Here is an 18,217-nt window from a genome sequence, read left to right on the forward strand (position 1 = left end):
TGACTTAGCCACTCCAAGTCTCTATTTAAGCCTAAATTAATAGTATCCAATTTGCAAATGAATTCCAATTCAGCAGTTTCTCGCTGGAGTCTGGATTTGAAGTTTTTTTTGTTTTAAGATAGCGACCTTCATGTCTGTGATCGCGTGACCAGAGAGATTGAAGTGTTCTCCGACTGGTTTATGAATGTTATAATTCTTGACATCTGATTTGTGTCCATTTATTCTTTTACGTAGAGACTGTCCAGTTTGACCAATGTACATGGCAGAGGGGCATTGCTGGCACATGATGGCATATATCACATTGGTGGATGTGCAGGTGAACGAGCCTCTGATAGTGTGGCTGATGTTATTAGGCCCTGTGATGGTGTCCCCTGAATAGATATGTGGGCACAGTTGGCAACGGGCTTTGTTGCAAGGATAAGTTCCTGGGTTAGTGGTTCTGTTGTGTGGTATGTGGTTGTTGGTGAGTATTTGCTTCAGGTTGCGGGGCTGTCTGTAGGCAAGGACTGGCCTGTCTCCCAAGATTTGTGAGAGTGTTGGGTCATCCTTTAGGATAGGTTGTAGATCCTTAATAATGCGTTGGAGGGGTTTTAGTTGGGGGCTGAAGGTGACGGCTAGTGGCGTTCTGTTATTTTCTTTGTTAGGCCTGTCCTGTAGTAGGTAACTTCTGGGAACTCTTCTGGCTCTATCAATCTGTTTCTTTACTTCTGCAGGTGGGTATTGTAGTTGTAAGAAAGCTTGACAGAGATCTTGTAGGTGTTTGTCTCTGTCTGAGGGGTTGGAGCAAATGCGGTTGTATCGCAGAGCTTGGCTGTAGACGATGGATCGTGTGGTGTGGTCAGGGTGAAAGCTGGAGGCATGCAGGTAGGAATAGCGGTCAGTAGGTTTCCGGTATAGGGTGGTGTTTATGTGACCATTGTTTATTAGCACTGTAGTGTCCAGGAAGTGGATCTCTTGTGTGGACTGGACCAGGCTGAGGTTGGTGGTGGGATGGAAATTGTTGAAATCATGGTGGAATTCCTCAAGGGCTTCTTTTCCATGGGTCCAGATGATGAAGATGTCATCAATATAGCGCAAGTAGAGTAGGGGCTTTAGGGGACGAGAGCTGAGGAAGCGTTGTTCTAAATCAGCCATAAAAATGTTGGCATACTGTGGGGCCATGCGGGTACCCATAGCAGTGCCGCTGATCTGAAGGTATACATTGTCCCCAAATGTGAAGTAGTTATGGGTAAGGACAAAGTCACAAAGTTCAGCCACCAGGTTAGCCGTGACATTATCGGGGATAGTGTTCTTGACGGCTTGTAGTCCATCTTTGTGTGGAATGTTGGTGTAGAGGGCTTCTACATCAGAACAGCATACTAATCCACAGAGGTCTCCCTACCAACACTACAGAAAGAGGGATTCTAGGTGGACTCCTCCTGAAGGTCGAAACAGCAGACTGGACTTCTACATAGAGTGCTTCCGCCGATGTGCACGGGCTGAAATTATGGAAAAGCAGCATCACTTGCCCCATAACCTCAGCCATGCGGAATGCAATGCCATCCACAGCCTCAGAAACAACTCTGACATCATAATCAAAAAGGCTGACAAAGGAGGTGCTGTTGTCGTCATGAATAGGTCGGAATATGAACAAGAGGCTGCTCGGCAGCTCTCCAACACGAGTTTCTACAAGCCATTACCCTCTGATCCCACTGAGAGTTACCAAAAGCAACTACAGCATTTGCTCAAGAAACTTCCTGAAAAAGCACAAGATCAAATCCGCACAGACACACCCCTGGAACCCCGACCTGGGATATTCTATCTACTACCCAAGATCCATAAACCTGGAAATCCTGGGCGCCCCATCATCTCAGGCGTTGGCACCCTGACAGCAGTATTGTCTGGCTATGTAGACTCCCTCCTCAGGCCCTACGCTACCAGCACTCCCAGCTACCTTCGAGACACCACTGACTTCCTGAGGAAACTACAATCCATCGGTGATCTTCCTGATAACACCATCCTGGCCACTATGGATGTAGAAGCCCTCTACACCAACATTCCACACAAAGATGGACTACAAGCCGTCAAGAACACTATCCCCGATAATGTCACGGCTAACCTGGTGGCTGAACTTTGTGACTTTGTCCTTACCCATAACTACTTCACATTTGGGGACAATGTATACCTTCAGATCAGCGGCACTGCTATGGGTACCCGCATGGCCCCACAGTATGCCAACATTTTTATGGCGGATTTAGAACAACGCTTCCTCAGCTCTCGTCCCCTAAAGCCCCTACTCTACTTGCGCTATATTGATGACATCTTCATCATCTGGACCCATGGAAAAGAAGCCCTTGAGGAATTCCACCATGATTTCAACAATTTCCATCCCACCACCAACCTCAGCCTGGTCCAGTCCACACAAGAGATCCACTTCCTGGACACTACAGTGCTAATAAACAATGGTCACATAAACACCACCCTATACCGGAAACCTACTGACCGCTATTCCTACCTGCATGCCTCCAGCTTTCACCCTGACCACACCACACGATCCATCGTCTACAGCCAAGCTCTGCGATACAACCGCATTTGTTCCAACCCCTCAGACAGAGACAAACACCTACAAGATCTCTGTCAAGCTTTCTTACAACTACAATACCCACCTGCAGAAGTAAAGAAACAGATTGATAGAGCCAGAAGAGTTCCCAGAAGTTACCTACTACAGGACAGGCCTAACAAAGAAAATAACAGAACGCCACTAGCCGTCACCTTCAGCCCCCAACTAAAACCCCTCCAACGCATTATTAAGGATCTACAACCTATCCTAAAGGATGACCCAACACTCTCACAAATCTTGGGAGACAGGCCAGTCCTTGCCTACAGACAGCCCCGCAACCTGAAGCAAATACTCACCAACAACCACATACCACACAACAGAACCACTAACCCAGGAACTTATCCTTGCAACAAAGCCCGTTGCCAACTGTGCCCACATATCTATTCAGGGGACACCATCACAGGGCCTAATAACATCAGCCACACTATCAGAGGCTCGTTCACCTGCACATCCACCAATGTGATATATGCCATCATGTGCCAGCAATGCCCCTCTGCCATGTACATTGGTCAAACTGGACAGTCTCTACGTAAAAGAATAAATGGACACAAATCAGATGTCAAGAATTATAACATTCATAAACCAGTCGGAGAACACTTCAATCTCTCTGGTCACGCGATCACAGACATGAAGGTCGCTATCTTAAAACAAAAAAAACTTCAAATCCAGACTCCAGCGAGAAACTGCTGAATTGGAATTCATTTGCAAATTGGATACTATTAATTTAGGCTTAAATAGAGACTTGGAGTGGCTAAGTCATTATGCAAGGTAGCCTGTTTCCTCTTGTTTTTTCCTACCCCCCCCCCCCAGATGTTCTGGTTTAACTTGGATTTTAACTTGAAGAGTGGTCAGTTTGGATGAGCTATTACCAGCAGGAGAGTGAGTTTGTGTGTGTATGGGGGTGGGGGGGATGTGAGAACCTGGATTTATGCAGGAAATAGCCCAGCTTGATTGTCATGCACATTGTGTAAAGAGTTGTCACTTTGGATGGGCTATCACCAGCAGGAGAGTGAATTTGTGTGGGGGGGGTGGAGGGTGAGAAAACCTGGATTTGTGCTGGAAATCACTTTAGATAAGCTATTACCAGCAGGACAGTGGGGTGGGAATAGGTATTGTTTCATATTCTCTGTGTATATATAAAGCCTGCTGCAGTTTCCACGATATGCATCTGAGGAAGTGAGCTGTAGCTCACGAAAGCTTATGCTCTAATAAATTGGTTAGTCTCTAAGGTGCCACAAGTCCTCCTTTTCTTTTTGCGGATACAGACTAACACGGCTGTTACTCTGAAACCTTTGTTTCTCTCTGGCATTAGAAGCAGATCCAGGGTCACTTGCCCTCTGGCTGGAGTCTTTACTTTCTGGGACATGGAGTTTATGTCTCTGTGTTTTACGAGCCCCTTTGCTGAGAAGTGTCTGGCTGTGTGTGTTCCCAGCAGAGATGGGGATAGTTAAATGCCTCATATGCAGAGCGTCCTACACTTTTGAGTACCTGGGGAGCTGGCTGTGGGATTGTACTGCTGTAAAATGGGCTGGGGTTAAAGTAATAGAAAGTTATTTTTATAACAAATGGCCTATGAATTCACCTGGTCTTCCTTGTTTTCTTTCCCCTCAGCAGGGTTTTCAGTTTCCAAACCTGATGTGATCTCCCAGCTGGAACGAGGGGAGGAGCCGTGGGTCCTGGATCTCCAGGGTTTAGAGGAACGAAAGATCCTAAGAGGTGTCTGTGCAGGTGAGGGATCATTAAACCAACATGGTCAGTGCCTGAAGGAAACAGCTGGGATTCCCTACAAAGACATTGTGCGTTCTCTGAGATCAGGATTGTCCCCAGCAGGTGTCTTATCTTCAGGGCAGCTACCACTCATGGCTTCCTGCCCACCCTGACTGACACCTGGCAATAGAGCTCTCCCTGATCTCCCTTCCCCTGAGTGTTTGGATGGGATGTGAAGGGAGAATTGATCCCTCCTACTCTCCCCTATGGGGAAGAGTTTGGGGGAATTCAGTACCTGATTTATTTTCCCCATCTTTCTGATATTTAGTTTGGTTTGCTCACCCTTTTTCCAGCCCTGTTTCTGAGGTTTCTCCCTCTATCCAGCTGGTGAGTGAGAACAAGGAGCAGAATCCTCAGCAGGAAGATGCTGAGCAAGTGGAAGCGCATGGGGCATTATTGCAAAGACCCTGAGGGAATTTGTCCGGGAGCCATGAGCAGGGAAAAGCCGGTGAGAGTCAGAGCAGGCCAGAGAGGCTGGAGGGAAACCAGCCAGGGGAAAAAGTGGATAAATCCATTAATTGTCAGGGAATTCACAAGGACCTCAAGGAAGCCACAGCCCAGCAGAGACTCCCCACAGGAGAGAGAAACAACACATGCACTGAGTGTGGGAAACACGTCACTTGCCGCTCTGGCCTTACTACACATCAGAGAATCCACACTGGGGAGCGACCCTACGAATGCGGCGAGTGCGGGAAAACCTTTGTTCGGAACTCACACCTTGTTACGCATCAGAGAATCCACACCGGGGAGAGATGCTACGAATGCGGCGTGTGCGGGAAAAGCTTCAGTGACAGCTCAGCCCTTCTTACGTATTGGAGAACCCACACAGGAGAGACACTCTACGAGCGCCAGGAGTGTGGGAAACACTTCACTCGGCGCGCCAACCTTATTTTGCACCAGAGAATCCACACAGGCGAGAGACCCTACGAATGCTATCAGTGCGGGAAAACCTTCGCTCGGCGGTCGAACCTGATTAGACATCAGAGGATCTATACAAGCGAGGGTCCCTATATATGCGCCGAGTGTGGGAAAACCTTCCATCAGAGCTCGGCCCTTGTTTATCATCAGAGAATCTGCAAAGGAGATAAACATTGTGAAAACCCTATTTTGGGCTGGCAAAAGAGGGGTTTTTTGTTGTTGTTGTTGTTGTTTTTTTCTGTCCTCTAAGGCTTTTGTTAATTCCCACATATTGACCTTTAAGCTATTTGGCCCCTTTGCTTCACCATGTTCTCTCAGCTTCCCTAGTCAAGTTGCCTGCTTTTGCCTTTTGCAGTTTGCCCTTTTCTGGGTTGAATCCTGTGGTCCTGTCTATCAATTCCATTGCCCTTTCAGTCTTGGAAGTGTGCGTATGTCCCATCTGCCAGAAGTGTCCATCAGCCCCAGAAGGGGGAGAGAGGGGTGACCTCAACTAGCTAAATCTACCTGGGCCTCATGTCCCCTCGGCCAGAGGTTCTCAAACTTTTTTTTTTTTTTTTGCTGACCACTTTTGAAAATTGCTGGGAAGGCGGAGGGTCTCTCCCCAGCAGCAGCAGCCCTGGAGCTGGGGAAAGTCGCCTCTTTCTCTGGCCGTTGCAGCCCTGCACGTCCCAAGTTCCCCCCCTTCTCACCCCACTGTCCCCTCCCACCTCCCTCCTATTCTCCCCAAGGCCACCACCTCATCTTATGTGTGTGTCTTCTCCATGGTCCAGGCACCTAATTAGTGGAGCTACGCCTGTCCACTAATTAGGTGGGTGGCCCTTCATTCTCCTGTGTGTGGCCGCCCAGGTGCACACCTTAGAGGGAACTATCCGCGGACCACCTGAATGGAGCTCGCGGACCACAGTTTGAGGACCTCTGCCCTAGGATTTTCCTTGGACTTAGCTAGATCGAGTTAGCTATTGTGATGTAAAAGCACAATTATTCTTGCTGTAAAGACACAGCCCATGTATAGGGGACGGGGTTGACCCTTGGCCTGATCTTATGACTTGCCTCATGTCTCCTGGGTGATTTTATGCTTGCTAGGGGTAAAATGGGAGTGTAAGATTGGTAGGGGTGCATCGCTCATTAACTTGGAACTTGGGGTGGGGGGGAAATCGGTGAACATAAGTGAATGGGTTATTAAGTTTGCTACAGTTAAGGGCCTATTCTATTAGTTTAAGGCTTTGTGGGAGTAGTTACGCTAAAGGCTGGGATTTAGCAAAATAGGGTAGGCCTAAGCAGATAATCCCAGGTCAGATATTTTGCATGCTCATTTTTGGAAGCAAATGAGTGACCGCAACCAGGGATAGCACTCCACAGAATTCTGCAAGAAGGGAGCGTGGGAGGGGAGGGGGCATTAGCAACTCAGTTGCCATGCAGCAGCTAAGCAGTTAGACCGCATTGATCAATAGGAATTATTAAGAAATAAGTGATGCAAATCATGAATATTAATGCTTGACACTTAATTCTGGACACCCACAAAGGCCGCATAAACAGTTATGGATCTTGTTATAACCAGGGTCAAGGATCAAATATGGTATAAAACCATACTCTGCTATACCCAGTTCCCATTTTTCTCAGTTCGTTGGGTCCCTGAGACAGTGTAAATGGAATCAGGACCTCCCTTCTGGTGGGCTCCACCTCTTGCTAACAGTCTCTTTACTTGCAAGATTGTGAGTAAGGTCAATGTGTGCGTGTGTTGAGCCTGTCTTAGGATCTCTGTTATAGTTGTCGATATGACATAAAGTGTGTGTGTGTGTGTGTGTGTGTGTGTGACCAGACTCCATCTTCTCAATTAACTGGACGGAGCAGCCCAGGAAAAGACCCTGTTCTCTGTGACATGTGCACACTGCACCCCAATAAATTCCGGTTGCAGAGGAGCAGCCGTGTTAGTCGTATCCGCAAAAAGAACAGGAATTTAGAGAATAAATTCAGTGTAATGTGATGTTTCCTCATCACTTTCCCTCATCTAAACAAACCTGGAGCATCATGTTTATACATCTCCTCCTTGTGCAAAGCAATTGTCAGAGTCATCAGCTTCTCCCTTTGGGAACAGATTGTCTCAGTCTTCTTCATGATTACACTTCTCAATTGGAGTTCAAGTGGTGCTATAAATTATCTGGCAGATGAGAGCTGATGGGGGTGGGGGGAAAAAGTGAAAAAAGATTATTTAAGCGTAGCCGAGATACTATAACTGGTTGTCAAAAAACAACAACAAAGTATAACAGAGGTTTTATTTAAACCAGAACAAACAGAACTGGATTGCACCGGCCTATAATACTGTTAAATGGATGAAGAAAGTAAATCATAAAAAAATAAGTTTGAATTAGGGCTGATGATGAATTGCAGTTAACTCATGCGATTAACTCAAAAAAATTAACTGTGATTAAAAAAATTAATCGTGATTAATTGCACTGTAAAACAGTAGAATACCAATTGAAATATATTAAATATTTTTGATGTTTTTCTACATTTTCAAATATGTTGATTTCTATTACAACACAGAATACAAAGTGTACAGTGCTCACTTTATATTAGTTTTTATTACAAATATTTGCAGTGTAAAAATGATAAACAAAAGAAATAATATTTTTCAATTCAGCTCATACAAGTACTGTAGTGCAATCTCTATTGTGAAAGTGTAACTTACAAATGTAGATTATTTTGTTACATAACTGCATTCAAAAATAAAACAATGTAAAACTTTAGAGCCTACAGGTCCACTCAGTCCTACTTCTTGTTCAGCCAATCACTAAGACAAACAAGTTTAACCAATTTACTTGAGCATGAGCTTTCGTGAGCTACAGCTCACTTCATCAGATGCATCCGATGAAGTGAGCTGTAGCTCACGAAAGCTCATGCTCAAATAAATTGGTTAGTCTCTAAGGTACCACAAGTACTCCTTTTCTTTTTGCAAAGACAGACTAACACGGCTGTTACTCTGAAACAAACAAGTTTGTTTACATTTGCAGGACATAATGCTGACCACTTCTTGTTTACAATGTCACCTGAAAGTGAGAACAGGCATTTGCATAGCACTTTTGTAGCTGGCATTGCAAGGTATTTATGTGACATTCTAAACATATGCTAAACATTCGTATGCCCCTTCATACTTCAGCCATGATTCTGGAGGACATGCTTCCATGCTGGTGACATTCATTAAAAAAATAGTGTGTTAATTAAATTTGTGACTGAACTTCTTGGGGAAGAATTGTATGTCTCCTGTTCTGTTTTACTTGCATTCTGCCATATATTTCATGTTATAGCAGTCTCAGATGATGTCCCAGCACGTTTGATTTATGAACACTGTCTTTGCAGATTTGACAAAACGCAAATAAGGTACCAATGGGAGATTTCTGAAGATAGCTACAGCACTCGACCCAAGGTTTAAGAATCTGAAGTGCCTTCCAAAGTCTGAGAGTGACAAGGTGTGGAGAATGCTTTCAGAAGTCTTAAAAGAGCAACATTTCAATGCGGAAACTACAGAACCCAAACCACAAAAAAAGAAAATCCATCCTTCTGCTGGTGGCATCTGACTCAGATGATGAAAATGAACATGCATCGGTCCACTCTGCCTTGGACCATTACCGAGCAGAACCCGTCATCAGCATGAACACGTCCTCTGGAGTGGTGGTTGAAGCATGAAGGGACATATGTCTCTTCAGCGCATCTGGCACGTAAATATCTTGCGACACTCCTCGTTACAACAGTGCCATGTGAACACCTGTTCTCACCTTCAGGTGACATTGTAAACAAGAAGCGGGCAGCATTATCTCCTGCAAATGTAAACAAACTTGTTTGTCTGAGTGATTGGCTGAAGTAGGACCGAGTGGGCTTGTAGGCTCTGAAGTTTTACATTGTTTTATTTTTGAATGCAGTTGTTTTTTTCTACATTTTTTAATTCTACATTTGTAAGTTCAACTTTCATGATAAAGAGATTGCACTATAGTACTCATATTAGGTGAACTGAAACATACTATTTATTTTGTATTTTACAGTGCAAATATTTGTAATAAAAAAATAAAGTGAGCACTGTACACTTTGTATTCTGTGTTGTAATTGAAATCAATATATTTGAAAATGTAAAAAAATCCAAAAATATTTAAATAAATGGTATTCTATTGTTTAACAGTGCAATTAATCATGTGAACATACAGTTTGAACATATGGTATTTGAGATTTTTTATATATATGTGTGTGTATATATATATATATATAGAGAGAGAGAGAGAGAGAGAGAGAGAGAGAGATTATATATAAAACTTACTACTAAGTAAATACTTAAATAGAATGTGCTATACAAAGAAATATATCTATATCTCTCTCTTCACAGGCTATTTTCTTATAGGGTTTTTTTTCTTAATGTAAGGTTCCCCATCCCCAAATATCTCAGTGGTCCTGTCTAACCCCCGAGTCAGTCTTTGAGCCTCACAAGCACTCCTGACTTCCTGAAGAGATGCACTCTACTCCAGGGATGCTTGCTTGCGGGGCATGCACATGAGACCCGACCCACCAGGACTGAAGGCCCCTGGTACTCCTGTTCCGGCTCTCTGGGACAACACGAATCAATGGCAGTTGTGTAGATCAATGTTGTCTCAGATGATCTCACGAGGGACTTCCATAGTAAGAGACTTCCAAGTACGCAAAATGCCCATGTATTTGGTTCCCAAAGCAGTTGTGACCCGGGGTCTTACAGGAGGTTACTCCTGAATCTCTCCTATTGAATCCTATGCTATGGGAACTACTATCCCTAATTAGGCAGATGTGGAGGAAACAGAAGTGGTGGCTTTGCCTGTCTCTAGTCCCTCATTTAGACCTGTGCCATGATCAGATTAAAGAAATAAACTGATCACATTTGGGGATGCCATTCCTCACTGGCACTGCTGAGTGTTGGGGTGGTTTGGTAAAGGATTCTGCGCCAGAGAAGTGTAAGATAACCCTGACCAAGGCCCAGGATCTGGCAAGAAACCCAAATTCTTCAGTCTCCTGCAATCTCCTCCCCCTGCTGACTTGATGGGTCAGTTTGCTACTTAGACAGATGCACATGCTTTGCTTAGGACAAGCCTGTTTAATAACTTTTACCTAGGCAGGCAGGCCTGATTTTGAACAAGGAACATCATACAAGGGAAAAAAGCCAACATCATTCTGGGATGTTGTGATGAAGCGGGAATGTTAATGTTTTCTCTGAATACAGTGTGGGTGCCTCAGTTTCCCCTATGCATTTCTTAAGTACCTAGGTGGTGGGATAAGGGGGTGTGATTGTTGCAGAGCCCTAGAGGGCAGGTGTGATGCTGTCTGCACAGAGAATGGCCAACACCCTGTTTCCTGGCAACTGATGGCCTGGGCCCCTCTCCTGCAAGGTGCCAGCTGAAAGTGTGGGAGAACAGAGATCAGGTGGCCTCCTTGCTCGGAGAAGAGACAAAATCCAGAGGAGGGGCTGGAGGGGTTTCAGGTTGGAGTTGGCTGGGGAGACAGGGGGAGGCCCAGAATCTGGGTCTGGGCTCCCCAGCCCCCAGATGGACCTGACTGAGGGGTCCTGTTTTCTGTATCAACAAGCTTGGTTTTAGACCATGTTCCTGCTGTCTAATAAACCTTCTGTATTACTGGCTGGCTGAGAGTCCCGGGGAATCGCAGGAAGTGGGGGGTGCAGGGCCTGGACTTCCCCACACCCCAGGATAGAGGTATTAGCAGGAGTGTTGTAAGTAAGAAAGGAGAAGGACTAAGTTTAAGGTTGTTACTTAGTTGTTACTTTTCAAAGGCTACCTCACAAGGCCTGTTGGCAGGCAGATTATTACAATAGGGTGCAGGGTGTGAATACAGGCTGCTTTGGTTTACACCCCTTCCCCTGCTGTCCCCTCCGGCGGGCAGGGAGACAGAGGCAGCCCGGGTTGGTATCTGCAGGACACACAGGAAGGGGCAGGAGCAGCTGGAGGCAGGACTTTGGGAGAATAAAGGGGCGGGGGGAGCCAGCCCCGGGCTCTGCCCTCGTCTGCTCCGGAGCCAGAGACTCCAGGTGCCCGAGAGGCCCCGGGGGAAGCGCTGGGGCCGGGCAGGAAAGTGACTCTCTGCCCCGGGGAGCCCCAGACGCTGCAGCCCCCGGGGGTCGGCCCCGGCCCCGCTGGGATGGGGGGAGGCGTCAGGAGGGGGGAAGCCGGAGTTTGGGGCGGGGGGGGGGATGCTGAACCGTCTCTGTGCAGCCAGGACATGCCCGGGGGAAGGGGCAGAAGGGAATTAAAGGCAGGGGCTGACCTGGCAGGGCAGATTCCCCGAGCACAAAGGTGGGTCGCGGGGGAGGCTCCGCCGTTGCACTCGGGGGTCTGGCCCCGCTTGCCCTGGGGGCGCAGAGAGCCCCTGAACCCCACGCCGGGCTCTGGGTCCGCCTCTTCCCGGCCCTGCTCCGCCCCATCCCCGGGCCCCGCCGCGGCCTGGTGAGACCCCTCCGGGCCCGCTGCGCCCCCTCTCCGGGGGTCCCGCCGGATACCCCTCCGTCCCCCCCCCCCCGGGATACCCCTTTCTCCCCCCCCCCCGCCGGGATACCCCCCTGCCCGCGGGAGACCCCTTCCTCCCCCCGCCCGCCGGATACCCCTCCGTCGTCCCCCCCCGCCGGGATACCTCCCTGCCCGCGGGATACCCCTCCGTCCCCCCCCCCCGCCGGGATACCCCCCCCGCCCGCTGTGATACCCCTCCGTCCCCCCCCCGCCGGGATACCCCTTTCTCCCCCCCCCCGCCGGGATACCCCCCTGCCCGCGGGAGACCCCTTCCTCCCCCCGCCCGCCGGATACCCCTCCGTCGTCGTCCCCCGCCGGGATACCTCCCTGCCCGCCGGATACCCCTCCGTCCCCCCCCCCCGCCGGGATACCTCCCTGCCCGCGGGATACCCCTCCGTCCCCCCCCCCGCCGGGATAGCCCCCCCGCCCGCTGTGATACCCCTTCCTCCCCCCCCCGCCGGGAAACCCCCCCGCCCGCTGTGATACCCCTTCCTCCCCCCCCCGCCGGGATACCCCCCGCCCGCGGGAGACTCCTTCCTCCCCCCGCCCGCCGGGTACCCCTCCACCCCCCCCCGCCGGGATACCCTCCTGCCCGCGGGAGACCCCTTCCTCCCATCCCCCACTGGGATACCCCTTCCTCTCCCCCTGCCAAGATACTGCTTCCTCCCCCCGCCCGCCGGATCCCCACTGTCCCCCCCCGCTGGGATACCCCTTCCTCCCATCCCCCACTGGGATACCCCTTCCTCTCCCCCTGCCAAGATACTGCTTCCTCCCCCCGCCCGCCGGATCCCCACTGTCCCCCCCCGCTGGGATACCCCTTCCTCCCCCCGCCTGCAGGAGACCCCTCCGTCCCCCCCGCTAGGATACCCCCCCGCCCATGGGAGACCCCTTCCTCCCCATCCCCCGCCTGCGGTATACCCCTTCCTCTCCATCCCCCATTGGGATGCCACTTCCTTCCCCTCCCTCCCCCGCTGGGATACGTCCCTGCCCTCCCACATCAGACCTTGCCCCCACCTGCCGAGTCCCACCTCACACCCCCTTCCCTGCAAGACCCTCTCCCGGGTCCCGGCTCGACCCCAGTCCCCTGTCAGATCCCCCCACCTGCCGGGTCCCTCCTCACCCCCTCTGGCCATGTCAGTACCCTACACCTGCCGGGTCCCACCTCGTCCCCCATCCCCTGCCAGACTCTCCCCTGCCTGCTGGGTCCCTCTTCACCCCCCTTTTCTTCCGAGACACCCTCCTGGTCCCGCCTCACTCCCCCACCCTCTGTGTCCCACCTCACCCCCCTGTTCTGTGCAAGACCCTCTCCGGGGTTCTGGCTTGTCCCCCCTCCTCCACCAGACCCCCGCCGCCTGCCAGGTCCCTCCTCACCCCCGCTTCCCTTTGAGACCCCCACCCTGCCAACCGGGTCATGCCTCGTCCCCCCTCCCCCACTAGACCCTCCTCTGCCTGCTGGGTCCCTCCATACCCCACCTTCCTTGGGAGATTCCCTCCCCGGGTCTTGCCTCGCTCCCCCTCCCCAAACAGACCCGCCCGCTCGGTCCTACCTCACCCCTCCTCTTCCCTGTGAGACCCCCTCCCCTGCCCGCCAGGTCCCTCCTCACCTGCCAGGTCCCTCCTCACCCCCTCTTCCCGGCGAGACCCCATCCCTGCCTTGCCCCGTCAGAACCCCCCCGACCTGCTGGGTCCCTCCTCGCCCCCCTCCAGTGCCAGACCCTCCCCTGGCCGCCGGGTCCCTCCTGACCCCCCCTTCCCTGCGAGAACTGCCTCCCCGCCTGCAGAGTCCTGCCTCGCCCCCCTCCCTTACCATACCCCCCCCGCACCTACCAGGTTCCTCCTCACATCCCCTCCCCCTTGAGACCCCACTGGCATGCCTGGTCCCTCCTGATTCCCCCTCCCTCACAAGACTCCCTGTCCACTCTGTCCCTCCACATCCTATCCCTCTCCCCAGGGAGAAGGGGGAAGAGGAGAGGAGAGATGGGGTGAAGGTGGGGGGAGCCTGGGGCTGGAGAGGTGAGGCAGGGAGCTAGCCTCCCCCAGGAGAAGCTTCATCCTCCACTCATGCTTTCCCTGTCTCTGCCACTTCCTCTCAAATGCTGATAGAAATTCCCTCTAGTGCTTCCCCTGTTCTCTCCGTCTGGCAGACTCTAGGGTGTCTCTCTGCAGGAAAAGGGCCTGGGGGAATTGAGATGTGAAATGAACTAAAGCCTGTTCTGAAACCTCCACAACTGCCCTTCTCGCCCTGCCAGGCTGCAGAATGATGCCCACGTCTCGCTCCAGCTCACCCCATCCTCCCACGGGACAGGGGAGAGAAATGCCAGCTCAGGTAGGGCTTATCGGGGGGTGGCTGGTGGGTTCCTGCTGGAGGGAGAGGGACAGCAAATACACCGGAGATGGGAAGTTTGGTTTGTATTTTGGAGCAGGGCAGGAAATGCCCAGGGTGGAGAAAGGGAGGAGACCAGGGTGTGGCAAACCTTCCGGGACTAGTTTAATAAGTGGCTTAGAGTCTAGGAACAGATTCATGAGGTTCGGAGGTGGAAATGTCCTAAATTGTGGAAGAGGAAACAACCCACCTAGATGGGGCTAGGAAAAGTGGCCAGACTCCCAGTGCTGGAGCCTGACCTGACTAACCAGCAGCTGCTGTGAGATATGAAGGGGGCACCCACCAGTCAGGCTTAGGGGAGATGACTCTTCCCTCATATCCAGTTCCTCACAATGAGGAGGGTGTTGGGCTTCCTACCCATGTCATGGTGATGTCGTGGTGGGCATCTGCTATAGACCACCAGACCAGGAGGATGAGGTAGACGAGGCTTTCTTCGGACAACTAACAGAAGTTTCCAGATCACAGGCCCTGGTTCTCATGGGGGACTTCAATCACCCTGACATCTGCTGGGAGAGCAATACAGCAGGGCACAGACAATCTAGAAAGTTTTTGGAGAATGCTGGGGACAACTTCCTGGTGCAAGTGCTGGAGGAACCGGCTAGGAGCCATGCTCCTCTTGACCTGCTGCTGACAAACAGGGAAAAATTAGTAGGGGAAGTAGAAGTGAGTGACAACCTGGGCAGCAGTGATCTACAGATGGTCGACTTCAGGATCCTGACAAAAGGAAGAAAGGAAAGCAGCAGAATACGGACCTTGGACTTCAGAAAAGCAGACTTAGACTCCCTGAGGGAACTGATGGGCAGGATCCCCTGGGAGAATAACATGAGGGGGAAAGGAGTCCAGGAGAGCTGGCTGTATTTTAAAGAGGCCTTATTGAGGATGCAGGAACAAACCATCCCAATGTGTAGAAAGAATAGCAAATATGGCAGGCAACCAGCTTGGCTTAACAGAGAAATCTTTGGTGAGCTTAAACACAAAAAGGAAGCTTACAAGAAATGGAAACTTGGACAGATGACTAGGGAGGAGTATAAATATGTGCTCGAGTGTGCAGGGGTGTAATCAGGAAGGCCAAATCACAACTGGAGTTGCAGCTAGCAGGGGAAGCGAAGGGTAACAAGAAGGGTTTCCATAGGTATGTCAGCAACAAGGGAAAAGTGTGGGACCCTTACTGAATGGGGGAGTCAACCTAGTGACAGATAATGTGGAAAAAGATGAAGTACTCAGTGCTCTTTTTGCCTCGGTCTTCACAGACAAGGGCAGCTCCCAGACTGCTGCACTGGCCAGCACAGTATGGGGAGGGGTGAGCAGCCCTCCGTGGTGAAAGAACAGGTTAAGGGCTATTTAGAAAAGCTGGACATACACAAGTCCATGGGGCTGGATGCAATGCATCCGAGGGTGCTGAGGGAGTTGGCGGATGTGATTGCAGACCCATTGGCCATTATCTTTGAAAACTCATGGCGATCGGGGGAGGTCCCAGACGATTGGAAAAAGGCTAATGTAGTGCCCATCTTTAAAAAAGGGAAGAAGGAGAATCTGGGGAAATACAGACCGATGAGCCTCACCTCAGTCCCTGGAAAAATCATGGAGAAGGTCCTTGAGGAATCCATTTTGAAGCACTTGGAGGAGAGGACGGTGATCAGGAACAGTCAACATGGATTCACCAAGGGCAAGTCATGCCTGACCAACCTGATTGCCTTCTACGATGAGATAACTGACTCTGGATATGGGAAAAGCATTGGACATGATATGTCTGGACTTTAGCAAAGCTTTTGATACGATCTCGCACAGTATTCTTGCCAGCAAGCTAAAGAAGTATGGGCTGGATGAATGGACTATAAGGTGGACAGAAACCTGGCTAGATCATTGGGCTCAACGGGTAGTGATCAACGGTTTGATGTCTAGATGGCAGCCAGTATCAAGCGGAGTGCCTCACGGGTCGGTTCTGGAGCCAGTTTTTTCAACATCTTCATTAATGATCTGGATGATGGGATGGATTGCACCCTCAGAAAGTTTGTGGATGACACTAAGCTGGGGGTAGAGGTAGATACACTGGAGGGTAGGGATAGGGTCCAGATGAGAAGCTGGATATGAGTCAGCAGTGTGCCCTAGTTGCCAAGAAGGCTAACAGCCTATTGGTCTGCATTAGTAGAAGCATTGCCAGCAGATCGAGGGAAGTGATTATTCCCTTCTATTCAGCACTCGTGAGTCCACACCTGGAGTACTGCTTCCAGTTTTGGGTGCCCCACTACAGAAAGGAGGTGAACAAATTGGAGAGAGTCCAGCGGAGGACAACGACAATAATTAGGGGGCTGGGGCACATGACTTATGAGGAGAGGCTGAGGGAACTTGGCTTATTTAGTCTGCAGAAGAGAAGAGTGAGGGGGGATTTGATAGCAGCCTTCAACTACCTGAAGGGGGGTTCCAAAGAGGATGGAGCTCAGCTGTTCTCAGTGATGCAGATGACAGAACAAGGAGCAATGGTCTCAAGATGCAATGGGGGAGATCTAGGTTGGATATTAGGAAAAACTATTTCACTAGGAGGGTGGTAAAGCCTTGGAATGAGTTACCTGGGGACGTGGTGGAATCTCCATCCTTAGAGGTTTTTAAGGCCTGGCTTGACAAAACCCTGGCTGGGATGATTTAGTTGAGGTTGGTCCTGCTTTGATCAGGGAGTTGGACTAGATGACCTCCTGAGGTTTCTACCAACCCTAATCTGCTAGCATCAGCTGTATCAGTCTCTGGCTAGTAGGTGTGTGATGGATCTGCTGAGAGAGGAGGGTCTCTCTCTTCGTCCCCTCACCCTGATGTTTTCTGGATGCTCTAATACTTGATAAGTTCATGCAGGCTAGGTCCATCAATGGCTATTAGCTTGGATGGGCAGGGATCGTGTCCCTAGCCCCTGTTTGCCAGAAGCTGGGAATGGGCAACAGGGGATAGATCACTGACGATTACCGGTTCTGTTCATTCCCTCTGAAGGACCTAGCATTGGCCACTGTTAGAAGATACTGGGCTAAATGGACCTTTGGTCTGACCTAGTAATGGCTGCTCCTATGAGCGGTGTGCGGGTTGGACTCTGTTGACTGCAAGCCACCCAGAGCATCCATTTGATTGGCTCCTTTCCCCATTGAATAGTGGGGCTGTGACTGGGGCAGCAGGCACTGAGTGTTGGACTCTTTCTCTTTCAGGGGCTGGTGACCTTTGAGGAGGTGGCGGTGTATTTCACCAGGGAAGAGTGGGCTCTGCTGGACCCCGCTCAGAGAGCCCTCTGCAGAGACGTCATGCAGGAGAACTATGAGAGTGTGACCTCGCTGGGTAAGGATTCCTGTCCCCTCAGCTCTTAGAAGGGGAAATGAAGAGATAAGGTTCACGCCACCCCCACAATGCAACCTCTTCTCTGTCCTATTTCAGCTTCACCCCGACAAGCCAGTGGCCCACATACTAACACTCTGCCCTCCCCGCTACAGTACAGTCTGGGAACATTTCACAGGGGCAGTTCAGCACAAAGTCTAACAACTTCACTTTGCTAAGGCCAAACTTGAATTTAGGTCCAGCATAAAGAACAGAAGCTTCTGACCCCTGGCTGGGACTAAAACACTGAACCTACTCCAAACTCACCAGCTCAGACTTGCAAAGTGGTATCACCCCTTTACCAGGGAAGTGGCGCAGGCCGAGGGATGTTCTGGCTGCTTCTTCCTGCAGCCCCCATTGGCCAGGGATGGCGAACTGCAGCCAGTGGGAGCTGCGATCGGCCGAACCTGCGGACGCCTCAGGTAGACAAACCAGCCCAGCCTGCCAGTGACTTTCCCTGATGGGCTACATGCCAAAGGTTGCAAAGTTTTTGACACGGTCTCCCACAGTATTCTTGTCAGCAAGTTAAAGAAGTATGGGCTGGATGGATGCACTATAAGGTGGCTAGAAAGTTGGCTAGATTGTCGGGCTCAACAGGTAGTGATCAATGGCTCCATGTCTAGATGGCAGCCGGTATCAAGTGGAGTGCCCCAAGGGTCGGTCCTGGGGCTGGTT

At 50.5% G+C, this 18,217-nt stretch overlaps 2 protein-coding genes across 2 annotated transcripts in view; both read left to right on the forward strand.

Moving 5' to 3' along the window:
* The first annotated feature begins 4,796 nt into the window (after positions 1-4,796).
* On the forward strand, positions 4,797-5,778 carry LOC140904146 (uncharacterized). Its single transcript, XM_073326457.1, has 3 exons — positions 4,797-4,814; positions 4,892-5,459; positions 5,699-5,778. The coding sequence occupies exons 1-3, from the start codon at positions 4,797-4,799 to the stop codon at positions 5,776-5,778; spliced, it is 666 nt and encodes a 221-aa protein (XP_073182558.1).
* A 5,750-nt stretch (positions 5,779-11,528) lies between these two features.
* The window catches only part of LOC140904219 (uncharacterized), a 45,041-nt gene continuing 38,352 nt past the window's right edge, over positions 11,529-18,217 (forward strand). Inside the window, exons 1-3 of the mRNA XM_073326643.1 lie at positions 11,529-11,601; positions 14,061-14,137; positions 17,380-17,506. Coding sequence (XP_073182744.1) covers positions 14,069-14,137; positions 17,380-17,506 — 196 coding nt within the window. The 5' untranslated portion in view covers positions 11,529-11,601; positions 14,061-14,068. The remainder of the gene's footprint in view (positions 11,602-14,060; positions 14,138-17,379; positions 17,507-18,217) is intronic.

Source organism: Lepidochelys kempii, chromosome 28 (genome assembly GCF_965140265.1).
Source record: "Lepidochelys kempii isolate rLepKem1 chromosome 28, rLepKem1.hap2, whole genome shotgun sequence".
NCBI classification, from domain to species: domain Eukaryota; kingdom Metazoa; phylum Chordata; order Testudines; family Cheloniidae; genus Lepidochelys; species Lepidochelys kempii.